The sequence below is a fragment of the Dendropsophus ebraccatus genome, chromosome 15 (assembly GCF_027789765.1).
Source record: "Dendropsophus ebraccatus isolate aDenEbr1 chromosome 15, aDenEbr1.pat, whole genome shotgun sequence".
Taxonomy (NCBI): Eukaryota; Metazoa; Chordata; class Amphibia; order Anura; family Hylidae; genus Dendropsophus; species Dendropsophus ebraccatus.
Window position 1 is genome coordinate 60,014,423 of NC_091468.1, and position 25,461 is coordinate 60,039,883.

At 45.8% G+C, this 25,461-nt stretch overlaps 1 protein-coding gene across 1 annotated transcript in view; it reads right to left on the reverse strand.

The window, feature by feature from the left end:
- KIF6 (kinesin family member 6) overlaps positions 1-25,461 on the reverse strand; it is a 99,621-nt gene that overhangs the window by 10,702 nt on the left and 63,458 nt on the right. Inside the window, exons 16-19 of the mRNA XM_069954335.1 lie at positions 4,924-4,974; positions 3,861-3,945; positions 3,490-3,625; positions 1,755-1,813 (exon numbers count right to left, since the gene is read on the reverse strand). Of these exons, the coding sequence (XP_069810436.1) occupies positions 1,755-1,813; positions 3,490-3,625; positions 3,861-3,945; positions 4,924-4,974 (331 nt within the window). The remainder of the gene's footprint in view (positions 1-1,754; positions 1,814-3,489; positions 3,626-3,860; positions 3,946-4,923; positions 4,975-25,461) is intronic.

Consider the following 25,461-nt stretch of genomic DNA (forward strand, 5'->3'; position numbering starts at 1 on the left):
ATAACTATCACAAGTGCCAGCAGCCCCATCCACGGCACATAGGATGGGGCTGCTGGCACTTGTGGTGCAGCTGCCCCCGTTCCAGCAGCCCCCAAGCAAACACCCCCACCGCTTAAAGACCCCCAAACTACCCCAATCAGAAGTGCCATCACTCTCGTCCACAGTGCTTAGGACGGGGCTGGTGGCACTTGTAGTGCGGCTGCCCCCTCTCTCTTCCCTCCCCCTCCACTCCACAGGACAGTAGACCCCAGATCAGCCACCCACCCCCCCTAAAACCCCCAAACTTCCTTTTTCAGGAGTGCCAGCAGCCCCGTCCATGGCGCATAGGACGGGGCTGCTGACACTTGTAGTGCAGCTCCCGCCCTCCCCCTGCGCGACAGCAGACCTCAGACCAGCGCATCTCCCTCCGCACACAGAGGAGATACACATCCTCCTGTGCGGGGAGATGCCGCAGCACAGGACGATGTGTATCTCCTCCGTGTGCGTATCGGGGGGCACCGGGGGAAGAGGCTGTGCAGGGGTAAGCTATGGGGGTTCTCGGGGGGCGGGGGGGGGGGGCGCTGGTCTGAGGTCTGCTGTCGCGCAGGGGGAGGGCGGGAGCCGCACTACAAGTGTCAGCAGCCCCGTCCTATGCGCCGTGGACGGGGCTGCTGGCACTCCTGAAAAAGGAGGAGTGGAGGGAAGAGAGAGGGGGCAGCCGCACTACAAGTGCTACCAGCCTCGTCCTAAGCGCTTTGGACGGGGCTGATGCCACTTCTGATAGGGGTAGTTTGGGGGTCTTTAAATGGTGGGGGTGTTTACTTGGGGGCTGTTGGCACGGGGGCAGCTGCACCACAAGTGCCAGCAGCCCCATCCTATGTGCCGTGGATGGGGCTGCTGGCACTTGTGATAGTTATTCTTACTATGGAATTTCTCTATACACTGCGCCCCTGCTGGACGCTTCATAGGAATTACACCCAGCCCTGCTCTGGTTCGGTTCGTGACGTCACTGGTTTTTAGAAAAATTGAAGTCTGCCTGATCTACTAAATTGAGGGAAATAGCACTTTATGTGCATTTCCCATAATTAGTATATTAGAAATTTGTCTAACTTTCCATAAGTAATAACATATCAAAAAATACTTTTGGCCGGACTTCTCCTTTAATATTTAACACTGTCCATCTTCACAGTTCTCCTCACTAGCTCTGTCTGCTGTCTATATGGCAGATCCATCACCATTTGTGGACAGAATTGTGGATATGAGATTATGACATAGAGGCTTTATCCAGCTGTTCCTGTCCATATAGGATTGGACATGGAGGTAGAGGCTGGCACCATCACAAGCCGCACCAGCTGTGCAATCTCATCTTTCTGTATAATATGGATTCGGGGGTCAAGGGGAGAAACGTGCAGAACCTCAGATTTAGCCCTATTCATAAAAGCTGAGCAGGTGATAAATTTATGACAATAACTAACATAATGATTATATTTCCAAAAATTGGTAACTGAATCGTGTATGCCCTGCAGCACTCAGAGTCTATACTCATGGCAGTGACTGGATCAGGGCCCCAAAGGGTTTTTCTGGGGTGGGGGAAGGGTTATAAAGTGATAGAAGTGTTTGCAGTTAATTCTGCTACTATCTATATTTTCAAAGGATTCTAATACTTCTGCATTATTCTAGTAAGTAAAACACAGCAAACAGTATAAAACAAGGATAACATATTAGCAATGTCACTGTAAATTGTCAGAGCGGTTTTCTCTGATGTTGCTGTATACCTGTGTGGGTGCTGCAAAAAAGGTGATGGGGAACCTGGTGCATCTACCTCCGGCTGATTCTGCAGGAAGTAAAAAATGTAAATGTGGCATATAAAGCAAAATGTTAAAATGCACACAATAGAGGAAGATAAACTATATATGAGAATGCAGCTTATCCATCACTAGAGATCAGCGGTGACATCACTGAGATTACAGCCTATCCATCACTAGAGATCAGCGGTGACATCACTGAGAATACAGCCTATCCATCACTAGAGATCAGCGGTGACATCACTGAGAATACAGCTTATCCATCACTAGAGATCAGCGGTGACATCACTGAGAATACAGCCTATACATCACTAGAAATCAGCAGTGACATCACTGAGAATACAGCCTATCCATTACTAGAGATCAGCGGTGACATCACTGAGAATTCAGCCTATCCATCACTAGAGATCAGCGGTGACATCACTGAGAATTCAGCCTATCCATCACTAGAGATCAGCAGTGACATCACTGAGAATACAACCTATCCATCACTAGAGATCAGCAGTGACATCACTGAGAATACAGCCTATCCATCACTAGAGATCAGCAGTGACATCACTGAGAATACAACCTATCCATCACTAGAGATCAGCGGTGACATCACTGAGAATTCAGCCTATCCATCACTAGAGATCAGCAGTGACATCACTGAGAATACAACCTATCCATCACTAGAGATCAGCGGTGACATCACTGAGAATTCAGCCTATCCATCACTAGCGATCAGCAGTGACATCACTGAGAATACAGCCTATCCATCACTAGAAATCAGCAGTGACATCACTGAGAATACAGCCTATCCATTACTAGAGATCAGCGGTGACATCACTGAGAATTCAGCCTATCCATCACTAGAGATCAGCGGTGACATCACTGAGAATACAGCCTATCCATCACTAGAGATCAGCAGTGACATCACTGAGAATACAGCCTATCCATCACTAGAGATCAGCGGTGACATCACTGAGAATACAGCCTATCCATCACTAGAGATCAGCAGTGACATCACTGAGAATACAACCTATCCATCACTAGAGATCAGCAGTGACATCACTGAGAATACAGCCTATCCATTACTAGAGATCAGCAGTGACATCACTGAGAATACAACCTATCCATCACTAGAGATCAGCAGTGACATCACTGAGAATACAGCCTATCCATCACTAGAGATCAGCGCTGACATCACTGAGAATACAGCCTATCCATCACTAGCGATCAGCAGTGACATCACTGAGAATACAGCCTATCCATCACTAGAGATCAGCGGTGACATGACTGAGAATAAAGCCTATCCATCACTAGAGATCAGCAGTGACATCACTGAGAATACAGCCTATACATCACTAGAGATCAGCAGTGACATCACTGAGAATACAGCCTATCCATCACTAGAGATCAGCGGTGACATCACTGAGAATACAGCCTATACATCACTAGAGATCAGCAGTGACATCACTGAGAATACAGCCTATCCCTTCTCATGGAGCACATGACTTGTATCCTCTGTCACATCCTGCTGCTAGTTATGTTACATGTTATGGCTATGTTCACACTGCTTAAAAATCACGTCCGTATTTCATAACAATGGCCATATTTGCGCAAACATCAGCCGTTATCTTGCAAATAACGGCTGTTGTTTGCGCAAAGACGGCTGTTATGAAATACGACCGTGTTTTTTACATTGTGTGAACCCAGCCTATACCTGTAATTCTGAAGCCTCCTGAGACCACCAGTCCTCGAAGTCTTTCTGCAGTTTGACCTTTGCCTTCTCCAGTAGAAGCTGCAGGTGTTCGATCTCAGTCTTCAGGCTTTTGAGTCGACTGAAATGTGTTTTATATCTAGGATATAATGGGGAATAGTAAGTGTCAGGAGAATAAGGCCGGTAATAACCTGTCAGAGTACTGTTCTGTATACATCAGTAATAATGGGGGGTGTAGTACTGATGCCGCAGGTGTCACATACATATATGTTATCCATTCTCCACCTAATACGTCTAGCATTTGATCTATATTTTATATATCTTATTCTGTGTGCAGGTGGCTAGTTTTGGCCCCAGTCCCCGGATCGGAATACCGTTTCTTTTCCACTTCCATCTGATCCCGTAGCTCTTCCTCTGCTGGATCGGACTTGTTCGCCTCATCGTAGGCGCTGGAAACACCTAAGGGATGTTTGGAGAATGATAAATACTTTGGCAGGAAGGTGATTTCCATTTTGGCAGTCTGATATAATATAGTAACAGTGCCGGGATCCTAAGGAGCCGAAACATCTTGGAACTGAGTCAGAGAGAATAAGAAAGCAGCAGGGGTCAGCTGGGAGAAGCAGCACGTAAGGGTTAGGAGGGCTAAACACTGTATACATATATAGTGGGAGCAGTGACACGTAAGAGTTAGGAGGGCTGAACGCCGTATACATATATAGTGGGAACAGAGGCACATAAGAGTTAGGAGGGCTGAACGCCGTATACACATATAGTGGGAGCAGCGGCACGTAAGAGTTAGGAGGGCTGAACGCCGTATACACATATAGTGGGAGCAGTGGCACGTAAGAGTTAGGAGGGCTGAACGCCGTATACCCATATAGTGGGAGCAGCGGCACGTAAGAGTTAGGAGGGCATGAACGCCGTATACATATATAGTGGGAGCAGAGGCACATAAGGGTTAGGAGGGCTGAAAGCAGTATAAATATATAGTGGGAGCAGAGGCATATAAGGGTTAGGAGGCCTAAATGCTGTATACATATATACTGTATATACTGTAACAAAAAAGCTTCATTATATCAACATGGGGTGTCATCCTGCTTTCTACTGGCCAAGGATGGCATACTGGTCCGTGCTGCTGTACGCTGCAGTGTGTTAGGCCTTCTCTATGGGGGTACTCTGGCTCTCACCTGGGGTTAGGGGGATGTGGGCAGTGTGGCTACTCTAAATTACAGGCAGATGGCACACTATGGCAGTGTCAGAGAGAGTGATGAGGAAGGTAAAGCTGCTCTCAGCCCTGTAGGATCAGTCAGATCCTCCGCGCAGGTGTAGGGAATGAATCTGGACAGAACTTTGTTGATATGGCACTGACATGAAGTGCAATGTGCACGGTAAGGCGGTACTATTAATACACAAGAGATAGCGGTCACCAGTGTTTACCTAATGCTGCCTGCTGCATCCTCCTCTGCTCTACGGCTGCCTTCAGGTGATCTATTGGGAGACACAAAAGAAAAAAACTATCAGCCCCACAAGTTCTGGATCTGACATGTTTTACTGAATTTCAGTTGCCCCTAAATAAGAAGAAATCCTGGATACATATAGGGGAACATTCTGGATGACAATCAAAATGGCAGCCATCTTCTTTTTTTTTTAGAGTAAAGATTTAAATCTGAAATCTATGTCAGGACATGTCCCGCACCTGTGCAGCAGGTATGGGTCATGTCACTGGCAGCCATGAAAATCAGAATTTTTCCAAAAGTCTTTGGGTGAAACTTACCCTTTGTGCCTTTTTACTCCCCTTCTTTAGCATGCACCCCTTCTCTCAGGTCACTAACAATGGCGCCAAATGCATCATATTACTGCACAATGTATGATGAACTTGCTATGTTGGAATGAGATGGCACAACAATTTAGCAAAAAAAGTCTCAAATAATAAATACTCTGGCTAAGCCAAATCCCCAACATCTACCATAAAGCAAAAGTGGTGGGCAAGGTGCAAATGGGCCCCAGAGCTGACGATTCATTGTTGTCTCTGGACTCCATATTGCACATTCTACTGGCCTTATATTGCTTAGAATTAAAGGCATAGTCTGTAATGCTCTATCAGGATTAGAGGGATCCTCTTGCTGGTTGATGCCCATTAATACAGTTATTCTCAGGGCAGGAGTATTGCGGAGCAGCCACTGGGGAAATGAGGATAACGCTCAGGCTGCTGCTCGCTGTCATGAAACAGCCTCATAAATTGTATTGCTTTGGCTGGAGCACAGAGACTTGTGATCAGCCAGGACAGGGAGGATGACACCAATGATGATCAGAGATAAATGATGTGAGACTCTGACAACTGAAGAAAACCACATTAAAGAGAAAAAAACAAAAAAAAAAACAATTACATCAAATACTTTTTATAGTTTATAGGAATTTAGGGGAAGGGATATCTTTAATGACATCACCGCTGGGGTGCCGTGACATCACTTGATAGGAAACACCTCATTAATTGTATCAATAACATCATGTCCAAGCCAAAAAAAACAAAATGTCCTTGTAGTTCTGTGATCTGAAATTATTTTTAAATCAACTGGTGCCAGAACATTATAAAGATTAGAATTTTTACATTTATTTCAAAACATGATCCTCCCAATACTTTTTAGCTGCTGTATGTCCTGCAGCTCCAGATCTCTGTGGAGAAACGTTGCCGGTCAGATGGATCCAGATCTCTGTGGAGAAACATGGCCGGTCAGATGGATCCAGATCTCTGTGGAGAAACATGGACGGTCAGATGGATCCAGATCTCTGTGGAGAAACATGGACGGTCAGATGGATGCAGATCTCTGTGGAGAAACATGGACGGTCAGATGGATGCAGATCTCTGTGGAGAAACATGGCCGGTCAGATGGATCCAGATCTCTGTGGAGAAACATGGCCGGTCAGATGGATCCAGATCTCTGTGGAGAAACATGGCCGGTCAGATGGATCCAGATCTCTGTGGAGAAACATGGCCGGTCAGATGGATCCAGATCTCTGTGGAGAAACATGGCCGGTCAGATAAAACATGGCGGTCAAATAGATCAAGATCTCTGTGGAGAAACATGGCTGGCCAGAAGGATCCAGATCTCTGTGGAGAAACATGGCCGGTCAGATGGATCCAGATCTCTGTGGAGAAACGTGGTTGGTGAGATGAAACATGGCAATCAAATAGATCCAGATGTCTGTGGAGAAACATGGCCGGTCAGATGGATCCAGATCTCTGTGGAGAAACATGGCCGTCAGATGAATCCAGATCTCTGTAGAGAAACATAACTGGTCAGATGGATCCAGATCTCTGTGGAGAAACATGGCCGGTCAGATAAAACATGGCGGTCAAATAGACCCAGATCTCTGTGGAGAAACATGGCTGGCCAGAAGGATCCAGATCTCTGTGGAGAAACATGGCCGGTCAGATGGATCCAGATCTCTGTGGAGAAACGTGGTTGGTGAGTTGAAACATGGCAATCAAATGGATCCAGATCTCTGTGGAGAAACATGGCCGGTCAAATGGATCCAAATCTTTGCAGAGAAACATGGCCGGTTGGATGGATCCAGATCTTTGTGGAGAAACATGGCCGATCAGATGGATCCAGATCTCCGTGGAGAAACATTGTCGGTCCGATGGATCCAGGTCTCTGTGGAGAAACATGGCCGATCAGATGGATCCAGATGTCCGTGGAGAAACATTGCCGGTCCGATGGATCCAGATCTCTGTGGAGAAACATGGCTGGTCAGATGGATTCAGATCTCTGTGTCAACAAATTAGTATGGTGGAGGGTCATCTAGTCTTGCATTATTTCCAGGAACACGTAAGCAAGTTTTCCTTGCTTCTTTGGCCTTCACAGTCCTGTTCCTATTCATAAAGCCATTTCTGGGATGAGATAGAATAGACTGTTTAGAGCAGGGCAGGACCTCTATTGTGCGGTAACTGTGTGAAGGGATCTGGTTCACCAAAGCCGATATTCCTGCAGAACAATTTAATAATTTATTGAATCTATGCTACAGCAAACTACGATGGTTCTGAAGGCCAAAGGAGATCCAACTGACTTCTCTGTGTTTACCACAAACACGATTATCACGACCTCCCCCTTTCTTATATAAGACACAATTTTCCTCACTCTCACCATCTTAGCTTCTTGAGTAGACTGAGCGCTGATGTTATCGCCCCATCACCTGCACATGAACTATAACCTGACAGCTCAACATCTAATGACGGTGCTGGGTCAGAGCCATGAAATATTACAACTCCACAAACAGCTGCGCCAGAAGGTTCTCCTCCATCCAGGCAGCTTTTATTAGGGGGATTAAGGTGCATGAGATGGACCATTTGGTGCTGCACATACAAGTAATGCACCAGCTGATAAATGGAGATGAGACCTCAAGTGAAAGACATAAATTACAGCATTAACCCCAGACAAGATGGAAGCCTGCTTGTGCTGTGGACCATGTACAGTCCAGGGGCAGAACAGCAGAGGGACCCAGTGCTCAGGCAATACATACAGGTCACCTGATATACTGGTCATACTTGTCATAGACCACCAGCAATCCCTATTGTACACATGAATATCTGAGCTCTAAATCATCTTAAGTTTTGCCCACAAAAATGAAGACATTAAGCCATTTCAGGGTCTTAATTAAATGGGAATATGCTAAGATGTACAGAAATAGGATAATAGTGTGGATGTTGGGGCACAGGGAAGGGTTAACATATATATCCCCCTCCAGCACCATGTCCTGAACACTGAGCATCTCCTCCAAATGACTTAGCTTCTAGGAGAAGTGATTTAGTTTTCACCTTGATTAATATCCAGGAATGCAGAAAATGAGAAGCAGCAGCTGCAGATGACGATCCTCTGTACAGATGAGAGATTACACAGAGCATGGATCCTCCGTACAGATGAAAGACTACACAGAGGACGATCCTCCATACAGATGAGGGATTACACAGAGGACGATCCTCCTTACAGATGAGGGATTACACTGAGGATGGATCCTCTGTACAGATGAGGGATTACACAGAGGACGATCCTCCGTACAGATGAGGGATTACACAGAGGACGATCCTCCGTACAGATGAGGGATTACACAGAGGACGATCCTCCGTACAGATGAGGGATTACACAGAGGACGATCCTCCGTACAGATGAGAGATTACACAGAGGACGATCCTCCTTACAGATGAGGGATTACACTGAGGATGGATCCTCTGTACAGATGAGGGATTACACCGAGGACGATCCTCAGTACAGATGAGGGATTACACAGAGGACGATCCTCCGTACAGATGAGTTGTTACACAGAGGACGATCCTCCGTACAGATGAGAGATTACACAGAGGACGATCCTCCGTACAGATGAGGGATTACACAGAGGACGATCCTCCGTACAGATGAGGGATTACACAGAGGACGATCCTCCGTACAGATGAGGGATTACACCGAGGACGATCCTCTGTACAGATGAGGGATTACACAGAGGACGATCCTCCGTACAGATGAGTTGCTACACCGAGGACGATTCTCCGTACAGATGAGTTGCTACACCGAGGACGATCCTCCTTACAGATGAGGGATTACACTGAGGATGGATCCTCCGTACAGATGAGGGATTACACCGAGGACGATCCTCCGTACAGATGAGTTGTTACACTGAGGACGATCCTCCGTACAGATGAGGGATTACACAGAGGACGATCCTCAGCATACGGAGTAAGCCCTTGGACTCTATAAGTAAGGGTGGTGAGAGTCATGTGCTCAGTTTGCAGAGTCCTGTAGGCTAATGTCAAAGGTTTTCTTCTACCAGTGTTCTGCCTGGTACCACATACTCCTGGATGTGCAGCTCCGCATACTCATCACAGCATAGATAGATTTCTTTTTTTTTTTAAATCAGATCTTTTTTATTGAAAAAAAAAAGGGTTTTTCCACAAACACAAGTGTTTCATTTACACCCTCCCCCCTCCCTCTTCCCAATGTCCCAAACAGTGGGACAAAACAAAAAAGAAAAATACAAAAAAGATAAGTACAAAAAAAATAAAGGAAAATCCCAAACATTTGATCAGAATACCTTAGGTAGCCAAAGAAAACATATAAATCCTGCATACAATACCACAAAAAAGACACTCTTATCAGTATATCGGGGGTTTCTGTCCCCCAGCCATGCTCACGCTGCAGCAGACCCAAAGGAAAGAAGAAAGAGAACCCCCCAGCGTCCCACCCAGGTAAGGAGGCAATAAGACAACACACTCGATCCTGAAAAAGAGGGGAAAGGAAGAGGAAAAGAAAAAAAAAACCAACAAAGAGGTAGGGGGGACAAAGGGCCCATTCAAATCCTAGTTCATAGTGTCACGGCTCCTGGCATTGCCAGCATGTTGATCTGCAAGCATTAGGAAAGCCTCCATCGGGGACCTCCGGAGAAATCTAGAAGGAACACCAGGAGCGTCAATCCAGGGACCCCAGATGGATTCAAACTTTTTCATAGTCTTCCGTTTTTTATAGACCCCCTTTTCCAGGCGAACAATGTCATTAATTCTAGCAATCAGTTCTGTTATTGTGGGTGCAGTAGGTTGAATCCAGTGTTTGGCTATTAGTTTACATGCTTGGTACAAAACCCTACCGAGAGCCAGCTCGAGACCGGTAGGTTCATCATCCTCACATACCAGGCCCAGAATGCATTTCAGAGGTTCCAATGGTACTGCACGCCATAGATAGATTTCTGACTGTGAATTCTAGTTTTCTTCTGTCAGTCTGTCAAGTCATTGCAACCAATCCAAAGTTGTCAGCAGCCTCTCCAGCAGAGTACCATACACATTTGACAGTGCACCTCCAGGTAGTCCGCCCTGTCACTAACCTCCAAAGGCTCTTCCAAGTGATTAAAATCAAGGCTTACGTTTGTGACTGATAATAAGCTCAAGGGTTCATAAAACTCAGTCTACCGGCTAACGCAGAGTTCCAAGTATTCTTAAAGCGGTATTGCTGACAGACCTAATCGTAGGCCTGACCGCCATGCTAACAAGGGCATTTACTAAAACTGGAACTATAAACTGTTCTGCGCCTTTCAAGAGCTTTAAGGCTGCGTTCACACTACGTATATTTCAGTCAGTATATTTCAGTCAGTATTACAACCAAAACCAGGAGTGGATTAAAAACACAGAAAGGATCTGTTCACACAATGTTGAAATTGAGTGGATGGCCGCCATATAATGGCAAATATTCGCTGTTATTTTAAAACAACGGCTGTTATATTGAAATAATGGCCGTTATTTACTGTTATATGGCGGCCATCCACTCAATTTCACCATTGTGTGAACAGATCCTTTCTGTGTTTTTAATCCACTCCTGGTTTTGGTTGCAATACTGACTGAAATATACTGACTGAAATATACATAGTGTGAACGCAGCCTTAGGCTGGGTTCACACTACGTATATTTCAGTCAGTATTGTGGTCCTCATATTGCAACCAAAACGAGGAGTGGATTGAAAACACAGAAAGGATCTGTTCACACAATGTTGAAATTGAGTGGATGGCCGCCATTTAATGGCAAATATTTGCTGGTATTTTAAAACAACGTCTGTTATATTGAAATAATGCCAGTTATTTACTGTTATATGGCGACCATCCACTCAATTTCAACATTGTGTGAACAGAGCCTTTCTGTGTTTTTAATCCACTCCTGGTTTTGGTTGCAGTATGAGGACCACAATACTGACTGAAATATACGTAGTGTGAACCCAGCCTTAAAGTGTATTGTTCTGCAACTACTCCTGGACTTTCTGGAGGACAATTATAAATGTTCCGCCCGAGGCGTACACCAGGGAGAAGGTGCAGATTCGCCCCTTCTCCCTGGTGTACGCCCTGCTCGCCCGATGGGCGGGCTGGGGGAGCTTGGTGGGGCGTGACAAGGTGAGGAGGAAGCATGGCACTAGGAACACTTTTCAGAGTGAGTGGAAAACTAGCTACAACTCAGGCCCAGAGACAAGTACCACAGGGGTCCTGCAACACCCCTAGCTCCATATTATATATATATAATCATTGTATAAGCTTCTGCGCTGTGACAACCCTCCCCCATCTTATGACGTCCTCCATCATTACAGCTTCACTGCTGTTTGCTTTTCTGCTTTCAATAACTTTTTGACTGTAATTTTATAGTAAAACAATATTTTTTCACATGCAACTGCAGCGCTGAGCAGATGATTGATGGGAGGGTTTGATGTGTCACCACTGCTGAAGGGAGGGGTGAACCTTATCCAAATGCTGAATGTGCCAGCAGGTTCCCTCATATACAACGGGGCTCCGGAGTACAGGCTTCCAGAATCATCACATTCTTATCAGCCACAGCATTACAACCACCTACCTAATGTATTGCCCCCTGGGGGCCTGAACTCCATTGCTCACACAGCAATGAGCTTTGAACCCTCATGACCCTGCCACCGCTTGTCCTTCCTTGGACATTTCTGGTCAGTACTGACCACTACATACTATGGAAATCCAGGAAAACTAACTGTTGCAGAGAGTGCCACTCTCTTCTTTAAACAGGGTTGAAGCTGCAGTACCGTCCACAGTTGCATCAATAACAGAGCAGGAAACAAGGCCTTCATCTTTGTTCTTCCAAGGAGACTTCTTTCATGTATCTTGTAAACATTTCAGAGGGTCAGTTACAGAAGTTTCGCTTTCCTGACACTAAAGACATCTAAAGTCTGGGCTTCTTAATCTCACAAGAGGCTGAATTTTTCTTTACAATAATGACTTAAAAGGGCAACTCCAGCAATCCCATAAAAATCCCATATAGGTCCGCTCACGGATCCCGATTGACACTAGAGATGAGCCATTGACTGTCTATTTTTCCGAGGCTCAGGGCTGTCTCCACCTTCTCCGCAGAGCGCCCACATAAGTGTGTGCTGCTTCATACAAATTGTAACAAAGGACGCTTTACTCATCTGTATTTGACACCTTTCCCACTTGTCTACTCTGCTCCTAGACCCAGTCGAACTGTTACAATTGACCCCAGCTTTCCATTACTATAGTACAGTATCCAAGTAAAAGTAGCGCAATACAATGGCTAAACAATAGTGCTGTATGATAGTAAACAGCAGATAACAGCGCTGTCCATACAGTCAGACAGGCTCTCTTATCATGGCTGCACTGTAGCACCTGTACTCGGATGTGGTGTTACAGGTCAGGTCTGGTGACAGGTCACATGTCTCACGTTACTACTTGCAGAGAGGTCAGGATGTCAGCTGTACCCCCAGTGTGAGCAGCCGCGGGCTGACCATTACTGCCAGGGAACAATCCACTGGTGATAAAACGAATGAGCTGAAATACAAACACCACAAGCTTGTAAAAGAACCGTAGTCTCTCCAACGATTTCCTGGACCCACTGAAGGAACGTGTAGTGCTGCAATCCACACGTCCAGTATCCACACCACCCTGTGTCCAGCATAATCACCGCAATATCCTAGCCAGTCAGCTATAGGCACAAAATACAAATGTAGCAGAGCGGAGCTTGTCATATGGCACATGTTGGCATCCTCATGTCACCTCAGGGTCTATGGTAGCCTCTAAAGATAACACACTAGCACCTACAGTATATAATAATGCCTATTGTCACCTAAGTATGTATCAAAATGACCCTAGAAATGTACTAAGCAAAGCACAAGGCAGGCACAGCAGGGATGTAGTGCAACTTCTTGGCATTGTATGGCGCAGCTCTGGCTTCTTGGGGGATTGCGGATGGTTCTCATCAATATTCAGCTATTCCAGGAATGGATTGGTTACAATCAGACATTAGTGATTACAATGTCTGGCAGGACGGGCAGACCTTGGCCCCTGATGTGAGTACCACTTCCAGGACTGGGCACCGTTGCACCTCCGGACATAACTTCTTCCATGTGTTCTACAGGAAACCAAACAGGCCAAGACCCCGGGGCTAGCTGTTACAAAACTACAATTCCCATCATGCCTGGACAGTCACAGCTTTAGGATATAATGATAAACAGTTGTAGTCCATACAGCATTGGTACAATATGTAGATAAAACTTTTTACCTACTTACAAATGTACAATGCAAGTAACAGCCCATACTATTCTCCCACCGCTGGCCTGTTACAGACTTGTGGAAATCTGATTCATTTTCTGCTGGTGATTGGCTGAGGGGCGGGGCCTGAGGAAGGGGGGAGGCTCCTGCTGCAGCCATTGAGGAGAGGAGATCCTGAAACACACAAATAAGATGTTTAGGGCCCTATTAGAGGGGCCCCAGGGCACCTGTACACTAATCTTGGTGATCATCGCTTGTTTACAGAGTCTTCACAAGGCTCTATCACTGGATTGTTTGTCCGACTCTCTCCTGCTGTCAGCTGTACATCCCCTATTATGCAGGGAGATGTGACACTGACAGCTAATAATCATCCATGTGTAAAACTTGCCTTGTGCCACAGTCTGTGCTCCGCTCTGCTCCCATCTGATGTTCCTGGCTCTGTCTGTAAGGTGTGCATGAGCTCCCAAACTTGTCCCCATCTAGTCACCTGTAGTCACTCAGTACAATCATCTTGCATGAGCAATAAGGTATGGCAAATGTGTTCCTTGTGTGTAACATCCATTACAGTGTATCCCTGAGTACTTTCCTGCCAGATACCTTGCACCATGTTGCTTCTCCTGTAACCTCAGCTGTTTATGCTGCACAGTTGTCACACACCCTTCTCTAGGTGTCACTGCCGATCCCAGGACTCTATGATGACCAACTATTACTCAACTGCCTATCCCCGGACTCTATGATGAGCAGCCATTATTCACTGCTAATGCTAGGCCTCCATAATGACCCACCATTATACACTCCCAATTCCCTGACCATATGGTGACCTGCTATTACCCACTGTCGATCCCAGGACTTTATGGTGACCCTGTTACTCACTGCGGATACCAGGACACTATGGGAATCCACCATTACTGACTGCAGGTCCCAGCACTCTATGGTGACCCTTCATTACCAACTGCCGATTCCAGGTCTCAATGGTGACCAGTAGAGATGAGCACAACCGGAGCATGCTCGAGTCCTATAGTTCAGCATTTGAACAACCTATGGCTGTATGCGTGTGTTCCAGGACTACCCAGGGCTGCATCCAACTTCATCCACCGGTATTCAAATGCTGAACAATGGAACTTGCTGAAAATGCTGAACAATGGAGCAATCTCCAGTTGTGCTCACCTGTGGTGACCAGCCATTAATCACTGCTGATCCCAGCTTATATTCGTAGCTGAGATGCCATGGACTTTCATCATTAAGTCATCCAAACTCCAACAAAAAACAGGTGAGGTGAAAAGAAAGATGGCCAGTGTTGTCACAAACATATGTGGATCCCTAAAGTGTCTCAAGGGACCCTAAAACTAGACAATAGGAACGTTCTTGTCCATCCAATCAGAGCAACACATTAAAGGGGTACTCCCGGCTTGGGGGGCTTTTTTGCCTATGGTGGGGAGGAGGTGCATGAGGGCAATGACGTCCCCTTACCTCCCCAAGTTCCAGCGCCGTGTCCCGGCTGCCCGGCTGCTTCCTGGTCTCTGACGCGGGCTTGAGACGTTACGTTTCAAGTCTGCTCAGCCAGTCAGTGGCAGAGGCGGGATCCTTTAAGATTTATATTCCAATCACCTCCAGAGCTGCACTCAAAATACTACATTCCTGTTATCCCTCAGAAGTCAGGACTCTCTACCTCTCTGCTGCACTTACATTGGTAATACATACTACATCAGATCTCTATGGGTAGGGGCTACACCTCCCACAATGCACTGCACCAGTCCTGTCTGTGATATTCTCATTGCTCTATCCCATCATATACCGCCATAGTGCAGCATCCCTCTCCATCTAGCATGGCTCTGCGCTCACTCATGCGGAACATTCCCTGTAATATCCTCTTCATTGAGCACCGCTGCAGCTATTTCTAGCGTCGTACACAGTTCTTCCAAAACAAACACATCTGAAATCTATTTTCGGCCTCTGATTGCCAAATTAGCGAGCCAAGGAATTAATGGCAGCGGGTGAAGGAATTTCCAGCCATCTTGGAATGATGAAGCCCAGGATTCAAGGTGTTGGCCCTTTAAAGCATCTCTGCTTTATTACAGAGCAGAAATGGTGGCTGAGATGGAGCCTGGTCGGCCCTCTAGGCAGGGGGCCAGAGAGGCTTGAAATTCATTGCTGCGTGTAGGTTTTTAGACGGCCCGGGGTGAAGAGAGGATAGTGCAGCCGAGATCTCTGACATGACCCATTTCTGTTTGCTAAGTAGAAATGCAGAAGAAAAAATGCAGAAACAGTAAACACGATGTTCTCTCCGAGCAGCGAGATCGACAAAACAAACAAGGCTTGTGGGTGATTGGCCCCGGCCTCCTGCACTCTTTCCACAGACAGCGCCCTCTGCCAAACCATCAGCTTCATGTGCAGCCACAGCATGCCAAACTACCACAACCACCGGACCGGGTCATGTACAACAACAAGGGACAAAGAGCGGGTAATATCCACCGAAACAGGAGGCAGATAACAATACACGCACTAAGGGACACATAGCCAGACTACTACCCTATCTATACTATATATAAAGCTGCATTCTACAACAGAATAGTGAGTGCAGCTCTGGAGTATAATACAGGATGTAACTCAGGATCAGTACAGGATAAGTAATGTAATGTATGGACACAGTCACCCCACCAGCAGAATAGTGAGTGCAGCTCTGGAGTATAATACAGGATGTAACATAGGATCAGTACAGGATAAGTAATGTAATGTATGTACAGAGTGACCCCACCAGCAGAATAGTGAGTCCAGCTCTGGGGTATAATACAGGATGTAACTCAGGATCAGTACAGGATAAGTAATGTAATATATGTACACAGTGACCCCACTGTTAATATAAATTATTTCTAGATGTAACCTGTATAAAGATGCTCAGCAGTGGTCAGAAGCTTTTTCCACACTTAGTCTGTGATTTTATTTGGCTCTTATTGATGTTGTCACAGCATCTCAAGATTTACACTTTAGCCACTAGAGGGCACCACTGATAAATAAGTACATACAGTTGTCCCTAGAACCAGTTTGCACAGTATCTCAAAAATGTCAATACAACCCTTCACATTTTTGTAAATATTTTATTATATCTTCTCATAAGACAACCCTGAAGATATGACACAGTGATACAATGTAAAGTAGTCAGTGTACAGTTATAGTGGTAGTAGTCAGAGCTGGTGTCAGCAGAGGGCTTACCTGGGCAAGTTGCCCGGTCCACAGAGGGGCCTGGTGTTCTGATGTTCAGCCCTCTCACTGTAGTGCAGGGTGAGGGACTGAACATGAGAAGACCGAGAAGGAGCAGGACCCTGCCAGTGTCCTGCAGAGAGAGAGGGGTGAAGGACCAGATCACATGATCGGCCCAAGGGTCCACAAAAATCTGGAGCCAGCCCTGGTAGTAGTGTACAAGTTGTATAAAAGTGTAAAAATGTCTACACCCCTGGTAACCAAAGCAAGTGCGAGACTAAGTGATAATGGCCAAATTTGGCTCAATTAGCCACTTATGGTGCGTTTACACACACAGATTTATCTGACAGATTTTTTAAGCCAAAGCCAGGAACAGACTATAAAGAGTGATCAGGTCATAAAGGAAAGACTGAGATTTCTCCTGTTTTCAAATCCATTCCTGGCTTTGGCTTCCAAAATCTGTCAGATAAATCTCTGTGTAAACGCACCATTAAACTCCCCAACATCATGTGACATGTTAGTGTTACAAGGTCTCAGGTGTGAATGGGGAGGAATTTGGTGTTATCACCCTCACACTCTCATACTGGTCACTAGATGTTCCTCATGGTGCCTCATGGCAAAGAACTCTCTGAGGATCTAAAAAAATAGAATTGTTTCTCTACATAGAGAAGGCCTAAGCTATAAGCAGACTGCAAACACCCTGAAACTGAGCAGCAGCACGGTGGCCAAGACCATGCAACGATTTAACAAGACGGGTTCGTCAGAGCAGGCCTTGCCATGGTTGACCAAAGAGATTGAGCGCATGTGCTTAGGCTGGGTTCACACTGCGTTTTTAGCTTACGATTAACAGATCCGTTTTTTTTTTTACGGACAAAAAAGATTGTGTCACCAACATGTTTGCGTCCGTCAAAAAAAAAAAAAAAAAAAAAAAACGGATCTGTTTTGATCCGTTTTTTTTTATAATGGAAGTCAATGGAAAAACGGATCAAAACAGATGCACACAAATGCATTCGTTTTTGCAATCCGTGTTTTTTTTTTTTTTTTTTTTAAAAAAAAGGATAAAAAAAACGGATTGCAAAAACGCAGTGTGAACCCAGCCTTAGCGTCATATCCAGAGGTTGTATAAGTGCTGCTATCATTGCTGCAGAGGTTACAGGGGTGGGGGGCAAGCCTGTCAGTGCTCAGACCATACTCCATTACACTACATCAGATTGGTCGGCATGGCGGCCGGTCATCACGGAAGGAAGCCTTTTCTATAGATTATGCAAGACAAGTGTGTTTGCCTACGGTCAAGGGTGATGGTGGGAGTGTCATGGCGGTGAGGGTGTCATGGTTTGGGGCTGCATGAGAGCTGCTGGCTGTGGGGAACTACAGTTCATTGAGGAAACCATGAATGCCAACATGTGCTGTGAGATACTGAAGCAGAGCATGATCCCCTTGCTTTGGAAACTGGGATGCAGGGTGGTACTCCAACATGTTAGCCACCCCAAACACAATGCCAAGACCACCACTGCCTTGTTAAAGAAAATGAGGGTAAAGGTAATAAACAGGCTAAATGTCCCCAGGCCTAAAGCCTAGCTGTGATGCATCCTCCAATGGAAGATAGAGGAGCGCATGGTCTCTATCATCCACCAGCTCCAGATGTCGTCATGGAGGAGGGAAGAGGATTCCAGCGGCAACATGTGAAGTGAACACCATGCCCCAAGTGCTGGAAAATAAATGGTGGCCACACAAAATAATATAGATATGATAGAATATAGAAAAGATATAATAGACTACTGACAGAAATGTGAGGGGTGTACTGACTTTCATGACACACTGTACATACAGAAGTGGCGGCTGTACTTGTCTTCCGGAGCACAGCATGCTGAATGAATCTATGCGGAGAACTGAACATAAATACGAGCGGAGACACAGTCGGGACGCTCCCCGACGCCAGCCATTACATCTGGGTAACATTTTCCTTTAACAAAAAATAAAAAAAATCCTCCTGGCAGGACAAGGGAAGGAAGGTCTGGAGACATGGAAGCTCGGATAGGGGCATGCTTGTGATTAGGGGATGTAAATAGCGGATTCTTCCACCAAAAAAAATGTAAACTTTGGGAGAGAAACACACAAAAGAAGGGAGCTAAACGTGTCCAGTTCTGATTGAAAACACCTTCATGGATCGAGGCTCCTCTGAATCTGTCCAAAAACGTGAGCAGGGGACGAAGTAGTGGCAGGGGCTCAGGGTCCCCGGCCCCATTACTCTTCAAGCTCTCGTGTCTTGTGATTGGGTTATGTTGTCTTCTTTATCTTCTCATTGACTAGCCCATGGTCCCTATGATTGTCCCATTTATCTTGCTGCTGTTCTTCTTTTCATCTCTTCACCAATGAGCGATGTCACGTCCACAATTACTTAAATGGTCAATGTCACTGTAAAAAGGGAACTCTATAATAGATCTCATCAGAGAAGCCTCATTCTTCACTTCTTAGCCTCCATTTCTGCCCCCAACTAATCTTTCACAGCTCAAGTACCTTCTGAGAGACTGACTAAGCTAAGGGTCCTACTCCACGGGCCGAGGAGGGCCTGATCAACGATGTAAATGAGCGGCGATCTGCTAGATCGACGCTCGTTTACTGGGCCTATTCCACGGCCCGATGATCGTTGAGCAAGGGCTGCAAGGACATTGTTACCGATGTCCTTGCAGCCCTTGCAGCAGCAATAATACATTACCTGCAGGTCTTCTCCGCGCTGTCTTCATCCCCGGGTCCTGCGCGCTCTATCTTCAGAATGGCCGGTCAGCTGACAGGCCACACACAGCCAATCACAGGCCGCGGCGGTCCCGGCCTGTGATTATCTGAGCGCTCCGCCAGCCATTCAGAAGATAGAGCGCGCGGGACCCTGGGATGAAGACAGCACGGAGAAGCCTGGACAGGTAATGTATGATGATGATGCTGCTGCTGTCAAATCGTCGGTCGCCCGCCGTGCACCGCTATTCAACCGTAGCGATGCGCGGTGGGGAAACAATGATTTTAGGTCTGGCCCTAAATGAACGATCAGCCGATGACACGATCATCGGCTGATCGTTCTCTCTATTTCACCGAACGATAATCGGCCAAATGGGGCCGATCCGGCCGATTATCGTTACTGTGGAATATGGCCCTTACTGAAGGATCATGTTACAGCTGCCTATAGAAGTCTATGAAGAGCAGAGAGGAGACAGAAACTGAGACACAGTCTAATTTCTCCCCCAGTGCTGGATTCACAGCTTACCCTGCTTAGGACTGCTTTAGAATGTCCTCCCTGCTGCTTCTGAGGTTGTGCTATAGATATACAGAGGGGACAGGATCCTCATTCTGTGTGTGCAGTGTATAGAGACATCATAGCAGCTAGTCTACATCCGCTGGTGAAGAATGCCAAATATGTGTAATCTAATGGCCATAAAATAGTACTGCTCCTCATGTATACACACACGGCAGCTTATTCTGAAAATGATGGGTTTGTTTTAAATGGTCACTTACATGAGGAGAATCACTATTTTTAGGCATTAAACTATTTTAGGCATTAAATAACATTTTAAAAATATATATTTTTATTAATGTTTTTTTTAAATTGTAGAGACATTTTCAACATGAAACACTTGATACAAGGATTTACAGTCCAGTAAATGGCACCTCCAGGCATACAATAACCATCTGCATTTACAATAAGTCATAGGAAGATCGCAATTGTCTGTACCAAAGGGAAAAGGAAGATAGGATCATGGGGTAACAAGTTGGGGAAAGTGGGAAAGGTAGTTATCCCTGAGCTGGTGGGTGTAGACTACCTGCTATGATGAGATCCTGCTCCCCTATATCTCTATAGCACACCCTCAGAAGAGGAGATCCCGCTCCCCTATATCTCTATAGCACAACCTCAGAAGAGAGGATCCTGCTCCCCTGTATCTCTATAGCACACCCTCAGAAGAGAGGATACTGCTCCCCTATATGTCTATAGCACACCCTCAGAAGAGAGGATCCTGCTCCCCTATATGTCTATAGCACACCCTCAGAGGAGAGGATCCTGCTCCCTATATCTCTATAGCACACCCTCAGAAGAAGAGAGGATCCTGCTCCCTATATCTCTATAGCACACCCTCAGAAGAGGAGATCCTGCTCCCCTGTATCTCTATAGCACACCCTCAGAAGAGAGGATCCTGCTCCCCTATATCTCTATAGCACACCATCAGAAGAGAGGATCCTGCTCCCCTATATCTCTATAGCACACTCTCAGAAGAGGAGATCCAGCTCCGCCTCTATCTCTATAGCACACCCTCAGAAGAGAGGATCATGTCCCTTATAGCTCTATAGCACACCCTCAGAAGAGAGGATACTGCTCCCCTATATGTCTATAGCACACCCTCAGAGGAGATCCTGCTCCCCTATATCTCTATAGCACACCCTCAGAAGAGGAGATCCTGCTCCCCTATAGCTCTATAGCACACCCTCAGAAGAGAGGATCCTGCTCCCTTATATCTCTATAGCACACCCTCAGAAGAGAGGATCCTGCTCCCTATATCTCTATAGCACACCCTCAGAAGAGAGGATACTGCTCCCCTAAATCTCTATAGCACACCCTCAGAAGAAGAGATCCTGCTCCCCTATATCTCTATAGCACACCCTCAGAAGAGAGGACCCTGCTCCCCTATATCTCAATAGCACACCCTCAGAAGAGAGGATACTGCTCCCCTATATCTTTATAGCATACCCTCAGAAGCGGCAGAATAAAGGACATTACAGAGCAGTACTAAGCAGAGTAAGCTGTTAATCCAGCACTGAGAAGAAATACAACGGTTACTAGAACATTCATTAGTTTCTAGGCGTCCCTCCGCCTCTGCTGCCTTCTCCCCATGTCATATATTTCTTTGGGCAGCTGTAACCTGATCCCTCACAGAGATGATCCATTTCTTAATAGATATTGGCAAGAGTAAATGATGAATTTCGGAGAAAAGAGGAAGAAATAAGAACAATAATTGGATAAAGAAGCAATTTCCTCTTATAAGATGTTACAAAGTTTATTTTATTGATTTGCTTGTCCTGTTAACTGAAAGGGTTTACTTTTACTCAGACGTCTATAAGAATTACAGCGGTCCTCTCACTTTCTGACTTTGTGCGGCATATTTTAGTACATGTCACTGGTCTCCAACCTGCAGATCCCTAGCTGTTGGGAAACTACAACTCCCAGCATGCCCTGATGGCTAAAGGCTGCATTCCCTAGGTCTCGAAACTTTTAGTGTTTGGTTTGTGCTGTATTGCTCGTCTCCTAACGCTACTCAGGAGCCTTGGCGAAGTGACACTGTATACAGAAATGGGTGGTGAGACCTATGGGTTGTCTATGGATACTGCTGTGCCTATAGAGCAGACTTGTGAAGGCAGATGACACCAGTCTGTGCTGGACTCCAATGCCACAAGAGGTCTCATAAGCCTTATGGTCAGCTTCAATTACTTTTCCTGTCCATCAGGGGGCGACAAAGGAAGTTTTATCTCAGTCTCCACCTGATTGCTCAATGCATTCTGAACCTAAGATTTTTTCCGTGCAAAATATGGAAAATGTTCCAAACACAATGCGTTTGGCGTAAGCAGAACATTAATGTTCGGGACGTTTCTAATTCTTCATGACATATGAGATAAACAATGTGTGAGAGGGGAATCCAAGAGCAGCCGGGAGCTCAGACCTTCACCCTGATGCTGGATGATTACATTAGTGCAATCGGGCAGGAACACGGTGGAACGCAAGGAACGCAACATCAGTCACCCCTGCCGTCAGTGCAAATGTGAAGTATAGGAAGGAAGTAGAGGAACTACTGCCAGATTATACTGCCGATGGCTACCGGCCCCGTTACCACGTCCCCTCAGCTGAACATGCAGTTTAATTCTAGCTCCCTAATTCCTCACATCTCGCTGGAAATCAAATATAAAAAAATATAAACTGAATATCCAACCTATTAAATGCCTCGATCAATTGTTTCACACGAGTACTTCATGCCCCACTTCTCTAGCCAATCACGGCTCAATACATCACAAACTCCTCTTTATGTCAGGCACTGCACTTTGGGATGACATACACTACACTAGTATAGATGGCATGTGGATGGGGAGAAGGGGTTACTGATGCTCTGGGATTGAAAGGTTCTATGAAAGCAGAAAGGAAAGAATCACCCAGAACACAGAGCTGCTGCTGAGAAGCTAAAGTAGGGGAGATTACACTGCAGCACTGTGGACATCCAGCAGTTACACAAGCAGTCTACACCAGGCAAACTACCTGAGCGTGCCCCTTTCCAGCACAGATAACATGATAAACCCTGTCCCGCTTCCTGTAATTTGTCCTGGGCCTCTCTATTATAAGAGACAGATTTTCCCTGACAACAGGCAGTTGAAAGCATATTGCAGATGACAACTAGTGACCAAAGATTTACTTTTTGGTTCATGAAGTGATTTACAATTATGTTAGAAATCATATAGGCAATGACTTGGTGGGTCACGGTCATTTCTATCACCTTCCTTTTAGGTGTGTCTTTCACTCAGACCACTGTATAATTGTGCAGTGTAGTCCTCTCTCCCACCTCCTGTCGCTTTTGTCAATCGCTATGTGCAATAGATGTAAAGATCACTAGTCTCAAACTGGCAGATCTCCATTCAAAACTGCAGCCTTTGGCTCTTAGGGCATGCTGGGAGCTGTAGTTCTGCAACAGCAGGAGAATCACAAGTTAGAGAACACTAATCTAAGAGACATGTTCAGAGTTGTGGTTTTACAACCGCTGTCAGGGCATGATGGGAGTGGTTGGAGGTGATACAAAGGTTGGGGATCACTGATCTACATGTCGGGCTTCCAGTGCATGATGGGAGGTGTCATTATGGGACAGCTAATGACCCCACCAGATGATGGCCGATCTGTAATATCATTCATGGATCTTGTAAATACAGAAGCTATACTGCCAGTGTGATTACAGCCTGAAAACATTTTCTATATTATCTCCAGCATTAAAGGGGTACTCCAAAAATATTTTTCTTTCAAATCAACTGGTTTCAGAAAGTTATATAGATTTGTAATTTACTTCTGTTTAAAAATTTAAAGTCGTCCAGTACTTATTAGCTGCTTTAAGTCCTGCAGGAAGTGGTGTATTCTCTCCAGTCTGACACAGTGCTCTCTGCTGCCACCTCTGTCCATGTCAGGAACTACCCAGAGCAGTAGAGGTTTTCTATGTGGATTTGCTGCTGCTCTGGACAGTTCCTGACACGGATAGAGGTGGCAGCAGAGAGCACTGTGTCAGACTGAAAACAAAACACTACTTCCTGCAAGACATACGGCAGCTGCCAAGTATGGAAAGAGTTTTGAAAGATTTTTAAATAGAAGTAAATTACAAATCTATACAACTTTCTGAAACCAGTTGACTTGAAAGAAAAAGATTTTAACTGGCGTACCCCTTTAAGGTATATTGCAGAACTAAATTTGCCTGTCAGATACATTGAGCTTTACAGCCCTCTCCCTTCTCTGCCTTCTTAACCTTTTATTCCGGTATCAGAAGTAACACCATTAGATCACAATGCATTCGGAACCTAGAGGGACCAACCCACCTACAGACTGCAGTAAACCTCCTTGGCTGTGGTCATCTCTCCTGGGGTGGAGGTAGGAGGTCCCGTCATGTGGCCTTCGACCCCCGCGCCACTCCCAGGCTCAGATACTTAACAATTTGTCTTTTTGGACTTCGTAAAAAGGACAGAGAGCAGCTGCGCTCCCAGAGAAAACATTGCATATTTCCCCCTGTTCCCGTTGGGTTTGCAGGTATCAGGGGTCTCGTATTTTTCTCTGGAACTATCAGACCGAAAAGCGCAAGAAGCTTCCCAAGATAAACAGCCTTGGCCGAGACGGTTCTTTGGAAAGTGTTGCGGACTGTGTGTCCCAGTGCAGAACACACCAGTCGCGTGGAGATCACTGCAAGGGCCGTGTGCTGTTTACCGCCTGTTTCCACATTGCTATCTCCATAGAAATATTTATTAGGAGGCGGATATCCCTGAGGAGCACCTCTGGCCGATCTGAAGGCGGCCGTGCCCTGGGAGATCTGACAGCGCTCACATGAATATTACAGAGAAGTGTGGGACTGACAGCTCACATGCAGCTTTATATGGCTCTGCTAGTAAGATGGGCTCTAGGGACAGTGGTTACAATAACAGACATAAAGCAGGGATGGGGAACCTGTGGCTCTCCAGCTGTTGCAAAACTACAGTTCCCATCATTCCTGGGCAGCCTTTGGCTGTACAGCTGGGGGTCCGCAGGTTCCCTATTCCAGCATGTTCAAAAACATGTCTATGTGACAGAGAGGAGGAGCAGAGTAGATTCATATATAACTTGTCATTTATTGCTCTAAACCTCTGCTCATTCTGGCCTCAGGGGTCCAGGGAGTGCACATGGAGAAAGGTGGCAAACACTGAGTAGGCCCGCCCCCTGGACTCCTAAAAATAGGATGAGCAGATTTTGGAAAATACATGACAAATTGGCCCTTATCCAAGTCATGTTCCTGAGTGCATCATCAGTTTGTGTCCGGACCACTGTATATAATAACTAAAAAAAAAAAAGGTTATCGTGTGCGATACTGTTTGTTGAACCACTGTATCTAATATAATCATAGGTTATACTGTCTGGAGGACTGATGTATCTAATCCTATTATATGTTACACTGGATGCTGAGCCACTGTATCTAATCTTAT